Source organism: Leptosomus discolor, chromosome Z (assembly GCF_034619465.1).
Source record: "Leptosomus discolor isolate bLepDis1 chromosome Z, bLepDis1.hap2, whole genome shotgun sequence".
Taxonomy (NCBI): domain Eukaryota; kingdom Metazoa; phylum Chordata; class Aves; order Leptosomiformes; family Leptosomidae; genus Leptosomus; species Leptosomus discolor.
Window position 1 is genome coordinate 5,648,734 of NC_141419.1, and position 20,403 is coordinate 5,669,136.

The window sequence follows — 20,403 nt, forward strand, 5'->3', positions numbered from 1 at the left end:
CGGCGCGCTGAACCTTTGCGGGGCGGTAGGGGGGGGAGGACCGTACCACTGCCGGATGTGGGTGTGAGGCGGGCCGTGCCAATCAGCGGCGGGCGGGTCGTACCACGGGGCGCAGGGCGGGGAGGGAACGGCCTGTGCGCGAGGAGCCGTCTGGCGGCGCGCGGGCTCTCGGGTCTCTCCGCGCGGCCGGGCCGGACCGGGTCGAGCGCAGTCCCAGCCCCGTTACCGGCCCCGCCGCCGCCGGGCCGGGCCCGCCGCCGCCCCCTCCCGCCCCCTCTCACTCCTTCCCGTCCCCCGGCCCGGTGTGTGGGAGGCGCCGGGCCCGCTCGGAAGAACGCCGACGCGCTCAATGCCCAGGGTGAGGGGTTCGCGGTGGGGAGGAGCACGGGGCGCGGGGGAGGGGGTGTTCGGGTGAGGAGGGACCGCGGGAGGCTGGAGCCCCCGCCCTGGGGCGGGCCCGGGTTGCGGGGCGGGGGGCGCAGTGGCAACGGGGCGGCCTATGCCCCCCGCCCCGGCTGCCTGGAGGGTTTTTAGGGGATCCCCCGGCCTGTGGGGCTGGTCTGGGGGGACATTCCCGGCCTGGAGAGGCTTTTTTTTTGGCCCCTGTGGCTGATTTGGAGGGGTCTTTTGTGCTCTAGGGGTCCTGTCTGGGCTGTGGGTCTGGTTGGGGGGGGGGGGATCCTTGCTGGTCTAGGAGGTTCGGTTTGGTCTGGTTTGGGAGCTGCTTCCTGGTCTGGAGGGATTTGCTGACCTCTGGGGCTGGTTTGGGGAACCCTTCCGGTCCTTGGGGGCTGCATTGGTCTGAGGAGCAGCCTTAGGAGCAGCTTGTTAGCCTGTGGGCTCCCTACTCTACTTGGGGGCTGGTTTTGGAGGGTTCCCCCTTGCCTGTGGGGTTGGACTGGTATGAGGGACCCCCATGGCCGGTAAGCCTGGGTTTAGGACAGTAGCCCTGGCTTGCAGTGTTGGGCTGCTTTGTGGGCTGTCCCTTCTGCCTGCGAGGCTGGTTTGGAGGGCCCTCCCCTTGCCTGTGGGATGGGGTTGACTTACGGTGCCTACGCCTCAGGGCTGTATGGCTGGATTGTGTGGGTCCCCCCTCAGCTGTGGGGCTGGCATGAGTGGACCCCAAAGGGAAGGACTCTGCCTTGTACCTGGGCTGGGAGGATAAGGAGACTGCAGAGGGGTTGGTGTGGGGGAATGGGAGAGTCTTGCTTGTACGTGGTGTGGGGGGCATTCGGAGGGGTTTGTTTGAGGGGAGGGGTTGTTACTCTGTATGTACAGATGGGGGAAGAGTTTGAGAAAAGATGGGAGAGTTTTTTGGGGGGAAGGGGAGGCCTGCCTTGTGTTAGGCCCGGAGATGGTCTGTAAAAAGTAAAGAAATTCTCTGGAATCCTGGCTGGAAAATGGAAGGGGAAGGCTGGGAGCAATGTTGGGGGGGCGGGGGGGAATTTTCTCAGGCTAGAGAGGAGCAATGTGGAACTGGAAAGGAAGGGTGTCCAGGATGTGGTGGTTTTCCTGGGGTTTGAGTGGGGGCAGGGTTGTGAATGCTGAGGCTGGTTTGTGTAGATAGTGGGCTGCCCTGTGGGATTTGGAGCTGCCTGGGTGGGAAGGGGAGAGTTGATGAAGCCTGGCCAGGGCAGTGGCTAAAGAAAGTGCTGGTGTTGCTGAGGGTGCTGAGAGTGACCTACAGGAGGGCCTGAGACAGGGAGTGGTGTCCTTACTGGGAACGGCTGTGGTTTGCTGCTTAGGGCGTGCTTTGGTTGGTGAGGAGCCCTAGTTGTTGGGAGCTGGAGGTCTGGTATTCGGAGCGCAGGCGAGGTTGCAGATTGGGAGGTGTTACGGTACGGGGGAGCTTGTAGAAGTGGCCTCTGCTCAATTGCAGCGATGGTTCCTCGTGGTTCCTTAGTGTGATTAGTCACAATCTGCTTTTTCTCTCGGGGCGGCTGTATGCTTGTTGGTTTCAGCGTGAGGAGGAGTAAGGCAGAAAGTTGGCTTTTAAAGGCTACTGTATAAATGGAAACTCGCTTCAAAACTCCCCAAATGAACCAGTCAGGTTCTGACTCAGAACTGCAGTTAGTATTTAAAGAAGAAAAAATGATAAACCCACGACTAGCAGCAGCCAGAAAACTCTATCTCCTTATGACTCAACATGTAGAAATACTTAGATTTAATGAACACAACTGTTGGAAAGAAAAGATCAGTTGGAGTTAAGGTAGGAGTGAGCATCTGCGTACGTAGGGATGCAGAGGCAGGAGCGTCGGCCTTCTTACCTAGGGTCTGCTTGTGACGTTTTTACGTACACCTCCTAAATATAGGTGACTGACTGCAGGTTTAATTACCTGCAAATATCCAGCGTTCCCTTCCACCCAGCAGTGCTCAAATGCTCTTCCTCCCTCGAAGCTGAACTGTGATCGCAGCTGGTTTCCTCCCTCCTGCCGCTGGACTTTGCCCGCTGGTGGAATGCTGCGGTGGTTCACTGCTGTGAGGCCCCGGGGAGAGCCGGGCACATTTCTGTGCTCGCTTTGAGACGATCCACAGCTGAAAATGTAGCTCTTGAGCAGCGCAAGCAGATGATTTTTGTAAATGGTGTAGGTTGTGTGTTTTGATAATACCTGCGGAGGGCGAAACGTGCTGTCAGTGACGTGCTGTTGCAGAACCAGCAGAAAGGAGCTCTGTGTTGTCTATTGCATTCGTTTGACAGCTGCTTTGCCCATTAAAGAGTTGGAGATTTGAAACAGCTTTGTCTAAATATTGAAAAAGAGACCTAATGGCTTGAGAATCCGGGGTAGAAGTTATTCTTTTTGATGCATGTGAATCGGAGTGCTAGATCAGGCTGGCACCTATTTAGGCCAGTATCTGGCTGATGCATATCATAAGCGTATAAAATACCTTTATCGTGGCTGTTGGCTTTGGTATCATCTCATGGCTCATTTTGCTAATTGTGAAGGGGTAAAGGAGTCTTAGATCTCTTGATCCTTTTTTCAGTTATGGCACTTGAGACGCTGGGTTGCCGTCTCTATTCAGGTTAGTCTTACGTGTACCTTTTTGTTACCCTTGTTTCTCTCTGTTCTGTACTAAAAAGTTAAATTCTTTTGGTCTCTTACACTGAAAGTCTGGCTCTGCTCGAAATAATGGACTGTGGATTTTAACAATTGAGACTTTGTGGACATGCAGTGCAATTTATCAGTGAGCTTCAGTTTCAGTTGTCAGACCGAATTTAACTGCTACAAGAGCACGGAAAAGGAGCCAACTCCCCACTAAGTCATTTTTCCGGCAGAGGTGTACGGCAAATTCAAATAAGTGAGATGAGTAAGATGCAAGTGATTCAACTCTGTAACTTCATAGAATAATATCCCTGTTGCTGTGTGATTTGAAATTGCTTTTAAGTCTTGCTTGACTCGTTAATGGATTTTTGGTGGGGTTTGGTTTTTTTTTTTTGATACGTAAAGTGTGAGAATATTTCGTCTTGAGTTGTCGGGGGAGCTGATGGTGTAGCACGACTGTGTGTTCGAAGACCAACCGTTGATACAGCTTAAACGACTCGGCATTCTGATTTTTGGGAATGAGTTATTAGTGTCACATACTCATGAACTGTTGTCTACAGTAGTTTTTTATTTTACTTATATATAATTCTGTGACTTAAACAGGATAATCGTTTAAATTTCTTTTTCTTAGCAGGGCCTTTTGGTTTTGACTTCAAACACTTTTAGTAACTTTAAACTTGTTGGGCATGGTATGTAAATAACATTCAAATGTGTCCTCTGTAGGATTTTTAAAAACTAAGTGGTGGGTGGGGAAGGCGTTCAATAAACCCTGTGTCAGAACAGCATTTTTAACTACGAAGCAGGTTGTATTTCACAGGAAAGAAAAGCTCTGAAGCATAAAGCACACCCGCCTGTCAGGTCTTCTGAAAGAGCTGATGCAGTATCTGATCACTTCCCACTGCCGAGCTCGCCAGGGTGATGATCTCTGTGCATCAAGGCCTGTGTTTGATGTAGAGGTTTGACCTCACCCAAATTGAGGGGTGGCAGCTAAACTTTTTCTGCACAGTACTCAATCTTGAGCTTTGCTGCAGGATCACAGGGTTGTTCTTCGAGTTGTCTTGCACGGGATATTTGACAATTCTCGCTGTTTCCTGACGTGTCACTTTTAAGTTGAGACTTCTTTAATCTAGACTGCTTTTTTTTTCTTGCTAAGGCAGATCTCTATCTGCTGCTGTGGGTTTTACGGCCTCGGACCAAGCGACTGGGTTAGTGCAAAAGGAAACGAATGAGTCACCCGCAGAACTTGTCAGCAGGCTGGGAGGGAGCTCCGTGGCGGGGGTGGATAGGGTGGAACAGTAAAATTTTTGACCTCACCCCTCTCTAGGCACGTGTCATTCTGAGCAAGCTTCCTTCAGAGAGCGTTCAAGAATTTTTTCCAAGAGTGTTAGTTCCAGAGTTTCTTTTCTCTGCCTACTAGGAGAGCATGTTTTAGAAAAGATGGTTGCTTCACTTCTTGCCAAGGTGTGTACCCACTGTTTTAAGGCTCATTTTGAAGGTTTCGGTGAATTTTTTTCGCTTGAAAAGCCCCCTGTGCTCCAGATGAAATGGGACGTTTTGATAGTGTATGGAGAGAACGTGGGTCCCTCAGCGGGGCAGTGCAGGAAGGGGAAGTGAATTGTGACGTACGCAGAGTGTCGGGGAAAGCGCGGCTGGGCTGTGGTGTCGTGTCAGGATGGCAGTTTTCAGGGGATCGAGTTGTGGGCCGTCAGTGTGCTGTGGTGCTGATCTCGTGTGTGTGAGTGCAAACCACAACAATGAGGTTTTATGGAAGAGGGAAAAGAGGAAAATTCAGCAGCTCGTGACCTGACTTTGTTAACCTGGAATGTGGATTCCCACTTACAGGAACAAAATTAGTTGAGATAGTTTGAAAAAAGTGCTCTTCGAAACGCTGACGTATTCCTTTAATGCTGACTGACAAATTAGCAGGCTTTGCCGTGCATCCTGTGCACTGGGGTATTTTGAAAGGGGATCCGAGTGACCTTTCCAAAGGTATCTGTGTTTTCCAATCTCTGGAAGCTGCAGCTGTTGCAAGCTGTTTCTCTGTCTCAGTGTGGCTAAGGCAGCACTTCTACCGGTGTGTTTTGAAGGAGATGGTGGAACTAGGAATTCCTTCCCATGTTACTCCTTGTTTTTCATTGGAGCTGTCTCCCTGAGCTTGGGCAGGCTCGATACAGAGAGCGAGCGACTTGTCCTATCGAAGCATCTAATTCAGGAGTCAATGCAGTGCAGATGACGCAGCCACTGGAGCTAATTGCACATGGGTCGGTTTTTTCCTTAGGGCAGTCTCGAGTGAAGCTTCTACCAAGTCAGGAATTCATGTAACTGTTCTCTCTTAATTAGTTAATCACCCCGATTTATTTATGCTAGGTAATACGACTGCACCTTGCTTATGCTTTAAGCGTATTCTTGCACGTTCATAGTATTTTGAAAGACATTCTTCTCAAATTGGCTTCCTTAGGCTTTACGAAGCTCCTGGCAGGTACGGCTGCGTGAGCGTGAGAGGTGAGGAGCTCGCAGCACTGTCGTAGCTTAAATTAGTCCTGTCTGTAGGTGCAGAGACCGTCACAGCTCACCAACTGGGTTGTGTAGATAGGCATCTTGATTGATGATGATGAAGTTAAACAGCATCAGAAACTGACTCCCAAGCATACCTAGTTCTTTTCAGATGCATGAATAGTTATTGCTTAGCCTGGTTGTCCTGCTGGCTCTGCTTTTTCTCCTCCTCTGGTTCTGATGGAGCTATTGCACCTCATTCATAGCGTTGATGTGTTGGATACCTCTGCTCCCCTTCTGAGGCCAGATGCATAAAACATGTTGTAATTTTTTGGTTTCTCTCCATGTGCTATCTCATTTTCTAATTATAAAAAGTTGAAGGTTAATTGGCTGAAAAGTGATTTCTTGGTTTATGTTTTGCATAGACCTGGTTACAATTTATTGTCAGTTTGATAGCGCTTGGTTCTCTTGAGATTTTGAAGTACAAGTTTGCTTGCTAACACGGAGAGGAAGAAAATTTAAAGTATTTACTTGGGGAGATCAGAAGCTGCAGACAGTAGGGTGGGTTTTTCCTGTTTTTAATTTTCTTAGTTAGAAGCCTCATTTTTTCTTTTAAACTTCAGCTTAACAGTCAGCAGTTGAAAGTCATGGAGGGGTTATATGTGTCAGTAACCAAACTTTTAAAAATAAGGTTGTGTTCTACATAAACTTCTTATCCTCCTGGAAATCATTTTTCAGACTTAAATACAGTGCTTTACATTTTTAATCACTCCTTAGCTATTAGTTAATTAAATGCTTCGGTAATATTCCTTGGGGGAGGGTAAGATGGTGTCATTCCTGTTCTGCGGATGAGTTGAGCTACTGGCAGTGGCTTGGCCAAGGTCAGACCATGAGCAGCTGCAGATCTGAGAGGAGGACTCAAGTTGGTGACTCCCCCTGCTGTACTTAATTTACTGGAACACGTCATCTCCATGTGTCCTTTCTTAATGACTTGGTAAATCGTTTTTACAAAAGACTTTTAAAATAATTGTGTTGAAATTCCCTCTTTGATTTGCTTGAGGGAGGAGAAGTGTAACCTGATTTGATACACCTCACAGTGCAAATAGCACTGGATGAAGCTTTCCCAACCAAAGTATTGGTGCTGAGAAGAAAAATGTTTAAAGGATTTGTTTAAATATGACACAATGGCTCCTCCCCTCTTGACAGTGTACTTTGTAATGCTGTAAGCCTCTGGAACTCTGGATCCAAGTTTTGATCTCCTATGCCAAGATCTGTTGACCACTGTTTTTATTTAAATGACCTTGTTAGGTGCTCGAAAGTTACTTTTGAAACTGTTCCTGTAATGTAAGTCTGCAGGTCACCCTCCAGGGCATGTCAGATGACTGGAGTTAAGTTCAAATGGGGGAAAAACAGGACAGTGTTTGCCTGCAAAAGGACTTTTTTGCATCAGGTTTTACAGGTGTTGGACACAGGTGGGTTCTGTAACTTCAGTTGTTCTGTGCCTGGTACAGCATCGCTACAGCAGACTGTAATACATTTTAACAAATCCTTTGCTGGGAGATTTGGTAGTATATATGAGAGAGTTGTGACAAATGCGCAAGAATTGACAAGTGTAAGGACTTGAATATGATGTGTTTAGACGGGACTCTCCCTTCTGGGGTGAGACTTAATCCTGAAGTCATTACACTGATAAAATATTCCAGGATTCATTTTTGAAATTTGTATTTCAGTCACTCAGAGTAAGAACTGTGTTAAGGTCAGGGGAGGTTATTGAAAACATCTTTGTTCTTGCCTCTGGCAACCTAATTAATGTATTTTTTTGGCATTGAAAACTGTTCTTTAAGGAAATAATTGCTGTTCTTTGGGTGATTTTTGACTTTGTGTCAGTGAAAAAGGTAATTTTTTAGTACTTAATTTGATTATTTTAAAGTGAGGATCTCATTAAAATGTTGAGTGCACCAGAAGTTTGGGGTGTGAACTTCCATATGTGTGTGCTTTTCCCTAATTGTACTCACTTGAGTGTGCCACGTTGACCTTTCTGCCCGAGTTGCAGGTCTGTGACTTCTGGCTGCTAGTTTGGATTTTAATCAACCGATTTAAGTGATTCTTTGGCTTCACACTTTTTAAATGCAGTGAAAAGCCACGATGCTTATTTAGTATTTCAGCCTTAAATGAGCTAGTTTCCGTTAGCTCCATTTTCATCCCCCCGTGGTAGAATGACATTGTTCTATCTTCTCTTGCTGTTGCTGAAACATCTGTATTTCGAATCCTGTGTATTAGGACTGGAAGCTGCTGCTGTCTTAATGCCCTGGTCTGTAAACACAGATAAGACTGAGAATAACCAAAAGTTATTACTGCTAAATGACCATTTGGTGTCTTTTGAAACGAGCAATTTCTGGAGGGTACCTCCCTGCTCCTGTTGGGAGTTTGGTGATAGAACAATGTTGGTGAAATTTATCTGCTAGCAAAAGCTCAAACGTATGGCAGTTTAGTTATACTCTTATTTCTGCTTACTTTGTTCAGAAAATAAAGCCATACCAACAATATTTTGTACCTATTTGGGCTTAAGCCAAACAGGTATGACTGTACCAACAGACATTTTCAAGCGTGTACTTGGCTTTGTGCTATTTTCTCCTCTTCTGGGACACCTGGTTGGGAGGGAGGGGCTGCAGAGAGTGCAGAAAGGTTTCCTTGTTCTCCGTTCCGGTGCCTGGCTGCCAGGAACAGCAGTTACGAGAAGTCCCGTGTCTCTGAGCTGGAGCATACTCGGTGCCGAAGGAATATCCGGGATAACAACCCTCGGGACTCCGGTGAAGGTTGATTTTTGTTTGTTTGGGTTTTTTAAACATAGTCTTACCTAGTCTAATTTGAGTTCCTCTGGGAGGGTCACTATTTGGTGTTTCTGGAAGCAGAAGCAACAAGTCCTCTTACACGATACTTTTCTTCTCCTTAGGTGTTCTGTTGGAATATACGTCGCACATTTATGGCGATTCTGAGCGTGAGGGCAGACTTCTGCCAGGCCCAGCACAGCATCCTGGCTGACAAGTGAGCTGAGTGCAGGGGGTTCTACGTGCCATAATTACTTTGCCTTGAAGACTCCAGACACAGCGAACACACTCAAATATATGGGATATCTTCTGCACATTGGAAGCATATTCCTTTTACTGACTCTAGCAAAACTAAGCATCAAGAAAACAAAGTGGAGAGAAAATCTGCCCTTACTTTTTTGCCTCACCAGTGCCTAAATGTAGAACAGGCTGCCTAGTCTTGCATGTAGTCAGAATTTTTGGAGTCTGAAGGGTACCACCTGCAGTAATTGAGGCCGAAGTTGAATTCGAGTGGATTCTGAAGCAAACCTGCTTTTCTAGAAGCGAATTCTTTAAGGAACAAACACGTCAAAGCAAGCTCTGATCAATCCCAGGCATTTTAGTGGTCTTTTTCATGTTTTCTGCTGTGAAACGTTTCCAAGGTTATTGATTTTTTTTTTTATTTTAAAGTTTTTTTTGGCCCTTTACACATTTTGTTTGCCATTATGAACCGTCCAGCCCCCGTGGAAATTACTTACGAGAATATGCGTTTCCTGATCACTCACAACCCAACCAATGCAACCCTCAGCAAGTTCATAGAGGTAAGGCAGTCAAATAAAGTATCACCCTTATTTCCTTAAATGCTCGTGGTCTCTGCAGAAGTACTGTACGCTCATTCTTCACGCCTCAGTACTCTGGCTGTATGTTACATGTTATTTGAAGCTTAAGGCGTTTTTATCTTTAATGTATTGTTCACATTCCCTTGACAGTCTGAGAAGGGAATCACCGATTACTTTTTCCAAAGTCCCGCATTTCTTTAACTGCAAGAGGCTGGATGAGCTTCCATTTTAGAATATAAACACACCCCCTTGCCATCGTTCCTGTCCTGGTTTCTGAAGGACTGCGTGTTCTGCGATTCTAAATGTTATTTTTCATTAAATAATGCAGTGCTGCTGAAATATCCATCTACTGCTTGTCTGCTGGCTTTTAAAGAAGTAGTTAACAGAGTTGGAACTGATTTCTGACCCTTCTCCCTTAGAGTGGGATTAAGTGCAATACTTAAAATGATGTTTTTTATTAGACTGCCCTACCAGTCCCAGAATTGTCAGAGATTTCAGGTGTCAGAATTTATACATGAAAACTGACATCTGCCTGGGTTGAACTGTGGAAAGAGTCAGTTAGGATGAGCGATGGATCACACCGTTACTGAGACAATAAGGTCTTAAATATGGCAAAATTTAACATTCAGTTTTCTGAAAAAGCAGCAGATGGTCTCATCAGAGAAGTAGTAGTGCAGTGTATTTCTGCATTCTAGTTTGCTCCAACCCTGCTGTATCTTTGCCCTTATGTCTTACATCTAGAGGACTTTTATCTTGTGTATGCAGGTCTTTTTCATTCCAAAGAGATCCTGTCATCTGATACTGCTGTCTGACTGTGGCTATTAACAGACTTCCATCGTTTAGCAGTGTGCTTTTCACCGTGAATCTGCTCAGATATTAGTGGTTAATTTTGTCTGAAAGCCACATTCTTTTGGTCTTTATTTATTTTTTTTTCCCCATTATTGTGGATTGTCTTCCCTTTCCAGGAGTCTTGACTCTGGAACAGATATTATTGCTAATTGTTAGAAGTTAAAGTGATTCAGTCCAAACATGAGAGGAAATTCTGCTTGCTGTATGAACCTTCAAAGTGAACTGGAACAGCTTTTGTTTGATCTTCTGATTATTTATCTAGCACAATGTGCTACTTATAGTGCATTACAAGGAAGCTGGAGTATGGTGGTGTGTGTGTTCTGTTCCTCCCTGCCTCAAAATGTCAACACTGGCTGAAGCAAACAGTTCCAGGCTTCTATTTAAAGAGAAGAAGAAGCTGCCTGGAGAGTATAAGCAGCTATTTTAATTTTGTTCTTATATATGCATTTTTTTTTCCCCCTTGGCATTTCCCTAGAGAAGAAGGATTCAGAGGTGTTCCAGGTTTATTCCTGTCACTTGTAACCCTTGGCCTAATGTAGGCCATAAACCCCCCTTTCTGCATTGGCCCTTGCTCCTTCATTGTGGAGTCACCTTGGAGCTGTGTGAGAGTCGTGGTGCTGCTGACTCTGTAAAAAGTTTAGTTTTGTAGCTGATGAGAAAGTTCTTTAATTCTTTGCTCTGCCAGCATGCTCACATGTTTTCCTTTTTCTTAAAGGAGCTGAAGAAGTACGGAGTGACAACCTTGGTGCGAGTTTGTGATGCCACTTACGATCAAGCTCCTATCGAAAAAGAAGGAATCCAGGTTCTAGTGAGTTGCCTTTAAAACTGTCTAAATGTGAAAAATCACATGTCTAGAAGTGGTGGGGATGGCCTTCGTGCTTTGGGCGAGAGCTTATGACTGTTTCAGATTGGCCAAAAGCAACGTGATCCTCAGCATCGGCTAAAGCTGGTTTTGAGAAACTCACTGTCCTTTTGTGAAAGGTACTTGCTGATTCATTGCTATTGTCTGAGCGCTTTGGTTGGAATAGAAATGTCTATTCCTGGATTTCTGGATTTGTTGGGGTATTTTGATTGCCTTTTAGTGACTAGTTCGATACTAATCCAGTGTTAGCCTTGTGGTTTATACAACTCGGTTTGGTCCTTTTCTCTTGGCTTTACTGTTGACCTTCTCAGGATGCAGAGAGAACTCCCTTCTCTTGTTCTTTCAAAAAAGTGCCACCTTTTGACCGTCGCTGATGAGATACAGGCTTCCATGGACTGGCTGTAGCAGGATATTGATCGATAGCCTCATCACTGCTCACCTCTAACTGAAGCCTGGCTGCTGGTGCCTTCCCTGTTCGGCAGGTGGAATTCCTGAACTGCTACTCATGGCTAACATTATGCAATGACTGTCTGACTATATCGTCTAGTATTGCTTGATGTTTCAGGGAAGGTTTTTTTAATAGGTGTGTGCTCATACTAAGCTTGCAGGCAGTATTTTTCCAGGCAGTACTTCTGAATTATTACAGTGTGTCAGATATAATCAGTTTATTTTACTGGAGTGAGTAATACTCCTTTGTGAGGCCAGAAATTGCATCTTACGTTCATGTTGCAGGTAGTCAGTCTTCTATTGCCTCTTGATTTTATGGCTCAGTTGGAGGGAAACTTCTTCAGTTTTCCATTAGGAGAAAAACTTGTATCCTGGCGTATCTGTGAAAACTCCACGTACAGGTCAGTCAGGTTTCTTGGCTTCCAGCCCTAGTAAGCTTTTACTCCAGTTCCAGGCAGCCACGTGTGCCTCACTCTTGTCGGAAAAATCAGTCATTACAGGGCTACCAGTGCTCCTAGGGCTGCACTCTGGAATAGCGTTTGTGTTCACTCTAGAGCTGTTTTGCGCTTGGACATCGCAGCGTTTTCAGGCAAGCTGCTGTGAAACCTCTAGCTGCCATACTGCTAAGGTTGCCAGAGACTAGAAGGATTAGACTTCTGGTGTAGGAGGCCCTCAGAGCCCTGGATTCAAGCTGGAGTTTAGAGTATTTCTGTGTTTCTGCGCCAGAGCAGAGGTCTGAGTTCTTCCTAGAAGACTTAGGACAGTTTTGCAAGTGTCCAGCTCTGCCAGGGCAGCTGCCCCGTGAGGCCGGCTGACCTTGGCTCCTGTGGCTGTGAGCGAAATCCACCTTCTCTAGTCCATGGCCGGGGCCCCTGGGGCAGCTGCAGGAGCCGGAGGGTGCTCTGTGCTCTGGAGCCTGCGCTTCTGAAAGAGTTTGGGGATTTTGGTTCTTAAGAAACTTTCAAAGCTTGCTGTTGGCTAGGTTTGAACTGAAAGAGTTTTTTTGAGGAAGCTTTTCTAAAAACTGGAAATGGAGTTTCCACCAGCTCTGCTAAGCACCGTTCTGTTGCAGAGCCTTTCGCTTCAAGTAACATGCGCAAGAGTCTTGTGTCTGTACGCGTTTGCCTCAGCTAACAAGCCTCTCTGCCGTTGGTATGTACCAGTTCTTAGTATTCCACTGCTGCAGAAGGCAAAGCAGGAGAGAGCATAAATCCACCAGGCATCTGTTAAGGGTAACGGGAAGCAAGAGGTGACAGGGAAGGTTTGCTGCTAATGTCATCACTGATCCTGATGATCCCGGTCATGAGGTTGTCTTAGTAATGTGCTATATTGCAATAGTGTTTTGCTATTTGAGATAAGCTTAACTGGTCACCGACACGACCACCTCCTGTATAGTTTTTCCTTCCTATGAGTGCATGCTTTTTCAAAGCAGGGTCCTGTTGCTGTTCAGAAATGGTATTGAATTACCAGCTGGCTGAGGAAATAACACATCACTATTTAAAGCTAATACTTGCTTGCAAAAACAACATTAAGATTAAAAACACAGCCTGAGAGAGATTAGTGTCTATTTTAAAACTGTTGAGGTCAAAAGCGTAGTGAAATCCCTGAAAATGAGAGCATTTTAGCAAAGCCTGCTCTGATGCCGTGATACAGGATCATGTACTGGCAAGATGGGTAGAATGTGGCAGCTCCAGAGTTGCTTTGGCAGATGGCATAGTGAGAAAGTAGAGAATTAGATGTTCCATGTTTGAAGTAGTACTATTGCATGTGCATGTTTATCAACAGAGATTAAATCCAGGAGACAGGAGGCGGGGTTGGATTTAGTTTCTGTGTGCTTCTGCAGTCCTTACAGTTATGTTCGTGTGTAAAGTCTTGTAACATGGAAATGTTACAGCAGAAAAACTGGTAGGTTTTTTTCTGGAAGTATTTTTGCACTGGCTGGCAACCAAGTTTTGTTCATCTTCAGAATTTAAGACACATTTTGTTGTTCTCCTCCTATCAGCCCTTCATTTACAGTTCATCCCTGGATCAGACTCTCTTTACACTCTGTGCCCTCCAGAACGGCCACCACCTGAATGCCGGCAGGCAGTCGGCAGTGCCCGTGTTGGAGATCTGACTTCGTGGCCGTCTGATATTTACTACATCGCCAGGGGCTCTGGTATTGGAGGTGGGAGAGCTCCACGCTGGCGGCTGCGCTTCGTCCTGCGCAGATGCAGGCCGTTCTGGGAGCGTTTTGCTGCCGTGACTTCAGTGCAAGTTGCAGACGGGTTTTGAAGAAAGGGGTCTTTGTCACCTTAAAGTCCTGTTACTGCTGCTTGGTCATCTCAGCTCTGCATTGCCAATCCTGCAGTCGGTGCTGACTGACAAACCCAGAGCTGTTCTGCTGAGCAAGGCTGCTCCAGATAGAGGGTGCATAGGAACAGGCCTGTCTTGCCTATCGTCCTTCCCAGCTACTGCAGGGTGGCACAAAAGAGCTGTATTTTCTGTTTGTGCAATCTTGGTGCATCATCCTGGTTATTAATGACTGTTCTGGTCCTGGAGCTTAGCAATTTGTTTTCTGTCCTGTCTGACAGGAATTCGGAGGTGATGCTGGCAGAACTCATAATCAGGGAAAAAACCTGCAAAACTTTACTGCAATTACTCCTCTAGTCCCAGAATTATTCTTGTTCCTCGCTGGGCAGTCCCCCATGCAGCAGAGTTTTATCAGTGCTAACTTAATGTCAGTGGTGTACCGGTCCTGAGAAGGTGATGCTCTGTGATTAATTCAGGCCAGCACAAGAGTTGTGTGGACGTGATGGTTAACACGTAAGCTGGAGCAATGTAGTAAGCTCCTGTATTTGATCTGAAGGAAAGGATTTAATTTAATCTAAAACCAGGACGCAGAACTGACATGTAAATCCTGTTCCTTGCAAAGCAGTTTCAAAAGAAAGCATCGTGCAATGGGTAATGCCTCTTCTCTTGGCAGTCCATACATCTCTTCCTGGGACAGTGGGTGACGCTAGGCCGAAAATAGTATAGCTAGCAGTGTGTGATTGAGTGGAAAAATCTCGTAAAAGCCTTTTATTAGAAAGAACAAGTTTTACTTTATGATCCTGTTTCTATAGCCTCTTATTTTGCTGTGTTGTCCCAGATATTTTTAATTTCCCATTTGCTTTAAAAAAGGAATACTCTGCACTCTTCAGACTTGGTGTATCTTTCTGAATTAATCGCCTATAAAGTTATTTCAGTAACTTAAAGCTTTTGGTTTTGTAGTTCTGAGACCCAGATTTCTACCTTGCAGCTTTTTTAAGTGCTAACACATTTATAAGGTGCTCTTGGGCTGAGGTCCGTGCTGAGCTGTACTTGCTATTCAGGAGGTATTAGGGCAGCAGTAAGTGTGTTTCAAAATGAAAAGCCTGGCAGATTTTTACCTTTGGTTGTACTTGTTCAGCGTTTTTGCGTGCTGCTCTCAGGCTTCAGAGAATATTAATTCATGTTAACCTGTTCTCAAAATACTACATGAAAGGCTTGTTTCTGGCCAGTGAGGGAAGAAGGCGGCTCCTTTCGAAGTGATTTCCCTGCCATTTGGAGACGTTGAATAATACAAAACTCTGGCTAAGAGTGTCTCTTGTGACATGCGTTGCAGTGGTCTAATGAGAAGCGCTAAATACTCAGTATTATTTTTTCCTTTGCATCTGGGAGTGCTCTTTTCACAGCACTCCCTGTGTCTGAGAAGATTATGAAGCATGTGATGTTGTGCTTGGTCCTGAAATGTAGGACATGTAGTACTCCACTTAGCACAAGTTCCAGGAGAGAGCTGTGACCTCAGGAAAATGGGAAGCTTCTGACATGTAACTTTGATTGACAGCCATGGTGATGATATTAGATGTGGCCTGAGTAGTTTAAATGTTGGCTTCCCCTTTAATAGGCAGAAATATAACTGTACATGCTGCCTAGTTGTTGACTTTGCTGCTAAGCACTTCTTTTTTTGCTTGTGAATGTGTTTTTTTGACTTGAAAATACCCAGGTAATTTTCACTGCCTGGCTTATTGGATTCATGGCAGCTGGACAAGCTGATCCATTTCAGTTGTTATGAAGTACCTTCTCCTCTGCTGATCCCCTTGAGTTGTTATGAAGTAGCTTCTCCTCTGTATAGAGTCTGAAGTACAAATAGTATTTTAAAGGGTTGACACATCCACAGGCAAAAGTCTACAGAGTTCTCATCTTTCAAATGTTTATTTGAAATGTCTATTGATTTTTACATATTTTTAATAAAATGAGATTTCAAGGGCAGCTATTTTTCTAAAAATTCTATACTACAAAGGAGTTAGTGTAGAGTTTTATTGAAATTTTATTGAAAAGTGCAATTAAATGGTTGTTAAACGTTTAGTGTTGCATTATGATATTGACTTGCAAACTTCTCTATGCAACCAGAAAAAATACCCACAGAACGGTGGGTGTAGTAGGCACTTTTTGCTGAACGCAGCGTTTTCCTTCTCCGAGACATGGGAGCTGCTGTTGATCATGGAGTGAAATCCGTATAGTTAATGTCAGGTTTTTTTCCTTCAAAGGACTGGCCATTTGATGATGGAGCACCACCCCCGAACCAGATAGTTGACGACTGGCTAAACCTCTTGAAAACCAAATTTCGCGAAGAGCCTGGATGCTGTGTCGCTGTTCACTGTGTGGCAGGGTTGGGAAGGTTCGTATTCCGCGGTCTGGGGTTTGTACTGGACTTAGAGTCAGTGCGGGAGGTAGGTCATGGAGGGTGTTAAGTAAAGGCTGATTTCTCTGTTTTCTCCCAAGTAACACTTTAAAGCAGCAGCATCAACTTTGTGTCATTAAAGCAAGAGAGTCTTTCTGCAGCTTAAAAACCTTCAGTAATTTCATAACTCTGATCGGGGATGAGAGGAAGAACTTGGAGAGGGTGTTCAGAACACTTTTGCCAATGGTGAACAACACGAGCAGTTGGAGATGCTGTTAATTTGAAAGTATACGTCTTTCTGCTAAAACAAGATCTCTTGTGCTTCCTGATGAACGCACTTTACATGTATAGTACAATTTCTAAGGCTGTACAGTTGGGCTTTTTAATTTCCTCCTGTTTTCAACTGGTATACTATTAAGCATGTGGTAATAAAAGCATTTATTAAAACTGGTTCCATTACTTTCTTGCTCTAAAGTGGCTTTAGTTTCAAGAAGAGTTAGGCTTTTATTTCTTGCTCACATGCAGACTGATGTTTCTGTCCTCACCACTCAAAATACAACTTCCTTCTTTGGGAAGAACTTCCTTTCAGGCTGAAATGAAAAAAAAAAAAAAAAAAAAAAAAAAAAAAGACTGACTTGAGAAAGTTAAATGCTACATTCATATTCCCAAATGTAATCTCTGGATGTTATGTTTATCCTATGGGCTAGGAGGAAATGGAGCTTAAGTGTGAGTATTCTTACAATAATCATGGGACTGTTAATGCTTAAGGATATGAATGAGTGGGCAAGAAAGGTGGGTTAAAGAAGTCAAGTCAGCCTGCGGTTGGAGTGTGTCAAGTTCTTACATTTCCACCTCTAGAGAAGAATTCTGATGGGGGAGATTAAGAAGCAGAGGGGGAAACAGCCAATATTTAAAGACAGAAGGGCCAAAACCCCAAGGCAATTAATGTTTGTTTATCCATTTCTGCTCTGTTTTTATCTGAGGAACACCTTTAGGAAGGTGGCCGCGTGTAACTCAAGTGATTTTTTTACAATTCCCCAGTTTCTTGCATAATATCAGGCCAAAGGGTACCACAAACTTCCTGTCTTCTGTATGTCACGCTCACTCGTGTTGCATATCCATTCCTTACAGAGTGACCTTTTTGCTGCTGTTCTCAGACTGCTTCTGGCAGAGGGAAACGCAAGAACTTTACAGATTTTCCTTTAATCTGGAAAACTGTCTGCCTGTAGTAGGGAATTGAACTTCAAGTGTAGTAAAGAGAGACAGTTGTTTGGTTGTTTTTTTAAAGTGACTTCTGAAGTTTTAAATTGTTTCCTTTGGAGAGTGAGTGATTCTGTTTGTGCAGGTGCACCATGGCACCTCATGATAGTGAGAGTTGTTTCTCCTGAACTGTTTTTGTTTAGCCACGAGTACAAGTTGTCCCGTTGCCAGTACCTGTTTAATCCTTCACTGCTCCACTGCCAGAGGTGCCTCTTGCAACTGCGTGTGTTTAGTGTCCAGGGGAAGGCCAGTGTGCCTGGGATTCCTGCTTGTTTGAAAAGGCAGCTCTTTACGCTTAACTCATTTCCAAAATGTGGACCCTGAAGTAGAGAGTTTTACTCTATTGTCCCTGGAATGCCCAGTTCCATGTACAGCATATAATTAAAAAGAAATAAAATCTATATAAGTCACCTGTTCAGCGCTTCATAGCGCTCTCACAGCTAAATCTACAGTGTGATGAGAAGTAAAATGCATGCAAGAGGTATTACACACTTGTTTCAGTAAAGTAGAAAATTAGGTTATAGTGAAATGAGAAAGCATAAAAATCTAGAATTGTTGTTTCACGCCCCAAACACTAAGGAGCTATTGATTATTTTTTTTTTTTTAAGAGTGTGTGTGCTGCAAGCAAAGCTGTCTACTAAAAGAAATTTTGCATTAGGGACTCAGCAGGCAAATGTCTTTCTGTAGATAATGCTTAAAGAGAAAATACTTAAGCTATCTGTTTATAGATGAATTTGATGTATTTTGAGGGGTTCAGTATATTGTTTCTCTAGATCTTCCTTAAACATTAATTTCTCCTTTAGGGCTCCTGTACTGGTTGCACTTGCTCTCATTGAATGTGGAATGAAGTACGAAGATGCAGTTCAGTTTATAAGGCAGTAAGTTAAACTTCCTCATTCTCAAGAAATCCCTTGGTTTACGTTGTATTTGGGCAGCATGTGTCTTCAGCAAAGTTTGTTAGATTTGTTTTCTGGTAGCTATATCCTGACAATAGTGGGCATGACTTTGATGTTAATGCTGAGGCTTTTGCCCTTTCCTTTGTTTAGAGATGAGGATTAAAAGGTGATCTTAATTTTTAAAATTTAGGCTCATATATTAAGCCATTGACCTAAGACTCAAAGATTTTGAACTTGGGAGGAAAAAATGTCTAGGCTGGGGCTGTAGAAAGCGTGGATGAATTGAAGGTGGACTAATTGCTAACAATTTAAAAAATCCTAGTGAGGTTGGGCCCCTGAGCAGAATTTCTACAGTGAATAGGTGAGCCCCAGCCCTCCGACAGGTGTAGTGGGTGAGTGCATTATCCACCCAGGAAATGGCAGCAACCACCTTGTCTGAAAAACAACAGAACTGGTGAAGGATGAGGCTACAGAGCTCTGTTGGTTTAGTGATAACATTAGATCTTGAAATGAAGCCCAGCAGGTAAGATTATGTTGGATGAGCTTTGACAAAGAAGCAATTCATCCTTTTACAGATTCCCAGGGTCTTCAGTTGCCTATATACAGAACTCTGTTGCTGTCAACAGATTTTTCTGAATTTTCCCTTTCTTAAATTCTTTTTTTCTTTTCCTGGGTACGGTACCTTTTATACCGAGAAGCTCTTTTCTGAGAACCTCTTCTATATTTGTATCTGAATGTCATGGTCTTCCTTAGCTAATATAATAAGTAACGCATGCATCTGCACAGAAAGGGTGACCTTGATGTTCAGTGGCTGCTGCTGGCGATGGAAATAAACTCTCCCAGTTGAAGAAAATATGCTGAAATTTGCGAACTGGATTTTGATTTTAATATTGGCATGTAGGTGATGAACTGCATGTGCTGGCCTGGTGTATCCTTCCTCAAAGCGTCAGTGGATACGGAACCAAGCCAAAATGCTGTTTTGTAGATGCAGAAAAGCTTTGAAACGAGGACTAATCTGCCTTAGGATGTGTATGGTGATTGAAGCAGTACTATTTCCATTGATATTAGCCTTCGTTCTCTTTGTTTTAGGAAAAGGAGGGGAGCTTTCAATTCCAAACAGCTGCTTTACCTTGAGAAATACCGGCCTAAGATGCGATTACGCTTCAAAGATGCCAACGGTCACTGCTGTGTTCAATAAAAAAAAAAAAAAATAAATCTCAAACGAAGGCAGAAGTTAGCATGGCTGTTTTCTGGACTCTTGGCACCTGGAAATGTGAATCTGGAATCAAACTACGTCATCAAATTAGTGGTGGAGTTAGTGCTCCTCAACCTCTGTCCTAATGGTGGTGATGATTGAAAAAAAATAAAAAAAAAAATTAAGAGTAACATTTCAGTGAAGGATTGTTTTCTCCTTAAGCTGCAGTTTGAACATCTGCAAGGAGAAAATCAGTTTCTGAACCTTCTGTATTTTTAACTTTTTAAGAAAAGAAATAAAGTAAATTTTATGTCTAAGGAAAACCAGCAGAGCATTGGCTTGTGCAGAAACTATTTTCTTGATTTGAGGCAAGCACCCCACAGTTAGGGCCTGACACATTAATTCCTATGGGACTCTGTTAAATGGAGTTGCCTTTTTTTTTTATTTTTTTTTTTTTAAACCTTGCTGGGACCTGGCAGAGAGACATGAGGAGGAGCCTTTGTTGCTGTATGGGAGCAGTCTGATGGCCTTAAGCCCAGCCTGGGCATATTCTAGAGATTTGGTAGAGTCTGTGTTGTGTGTCTACGTGGGGTTCAGACTCTGTGGGTGCGAGAGAACTTCCTGTTGGGCTTTAACAGAAGACTCACTGCCTAATATCTCTGGTGAATCTGCTAAAAGCCTTTTCTGGTTGGTGGGAGATAGTGCTTTTCACTGTGTGAGTGTGTGTGTGTATGGACCTGTGTGGGATTTTATGTTCGTGTATGTCAGTCTTTATTTTTCCAAAGAATTTGGCTGAAATGTTAATTGTCTTTCTGCTGCTAGATAGAGAATCAATCCTGGCAGAAGACTGATGTTCAAAAGTGTCCTGAGTGAGCAAGGGGCAATTCAGACAAGGACTTAAAATTAATTTATCTGTCACAAGGAAGAAGAAAAAGGCTTTTTTGCTGCTGTCCAGATTCTCTGCCTTGCTGAACACAGTAAATCAGGGTTTGGGGGGGAGGATCTCACTTGTATCATATCTGAGGTAGAG

The 20,403-nt window shown here is 44.3% G+C and overlaps 1 protein-coding gene across 2 annotated transcripts; it reads left to right on the forward strand.

Moving 5' to 3' along the window:
• Positions 1-273: 273 nt before the first annotated feature.
• On the forward strand, positions 274-19,699 carry PTP4A2 (protein tyrosine phosphatase 4A2). Of its 2 annotated transcripts, none has more exons than XM_086479081.1 (6): positions 274-358; positions 8,488-9,162; positions 10,745-10,837; positions 15,889-16,019; positions 18,086-18,160; positions 19,268-19,699. In XM_086479081.1, the coding sequence occupies exons 2-6, from the start codon at positions 9,067-9,069 to the stop codon at positions 19,374-19,376; spliced, it is 504 nt and encodes a 167-aa protein (XP_086335207.1). In that variant the 5' UTR covers positions 274-358; positions 8,488-9,066; the 3' UTR covers positions 19,377-19,699. The 2 variants fall into 2 exon arrangements, with proteins under 2 accessions (XP_086335207.1, XP_086335208.1); XM_086479082.1 differs by lacking the exon at positions 274-358 and adding an exon at positions 8,333-8,350.
• The last annotated feature ends 704 nt before the right edge of the window (positions 19,700-20,403 follow it).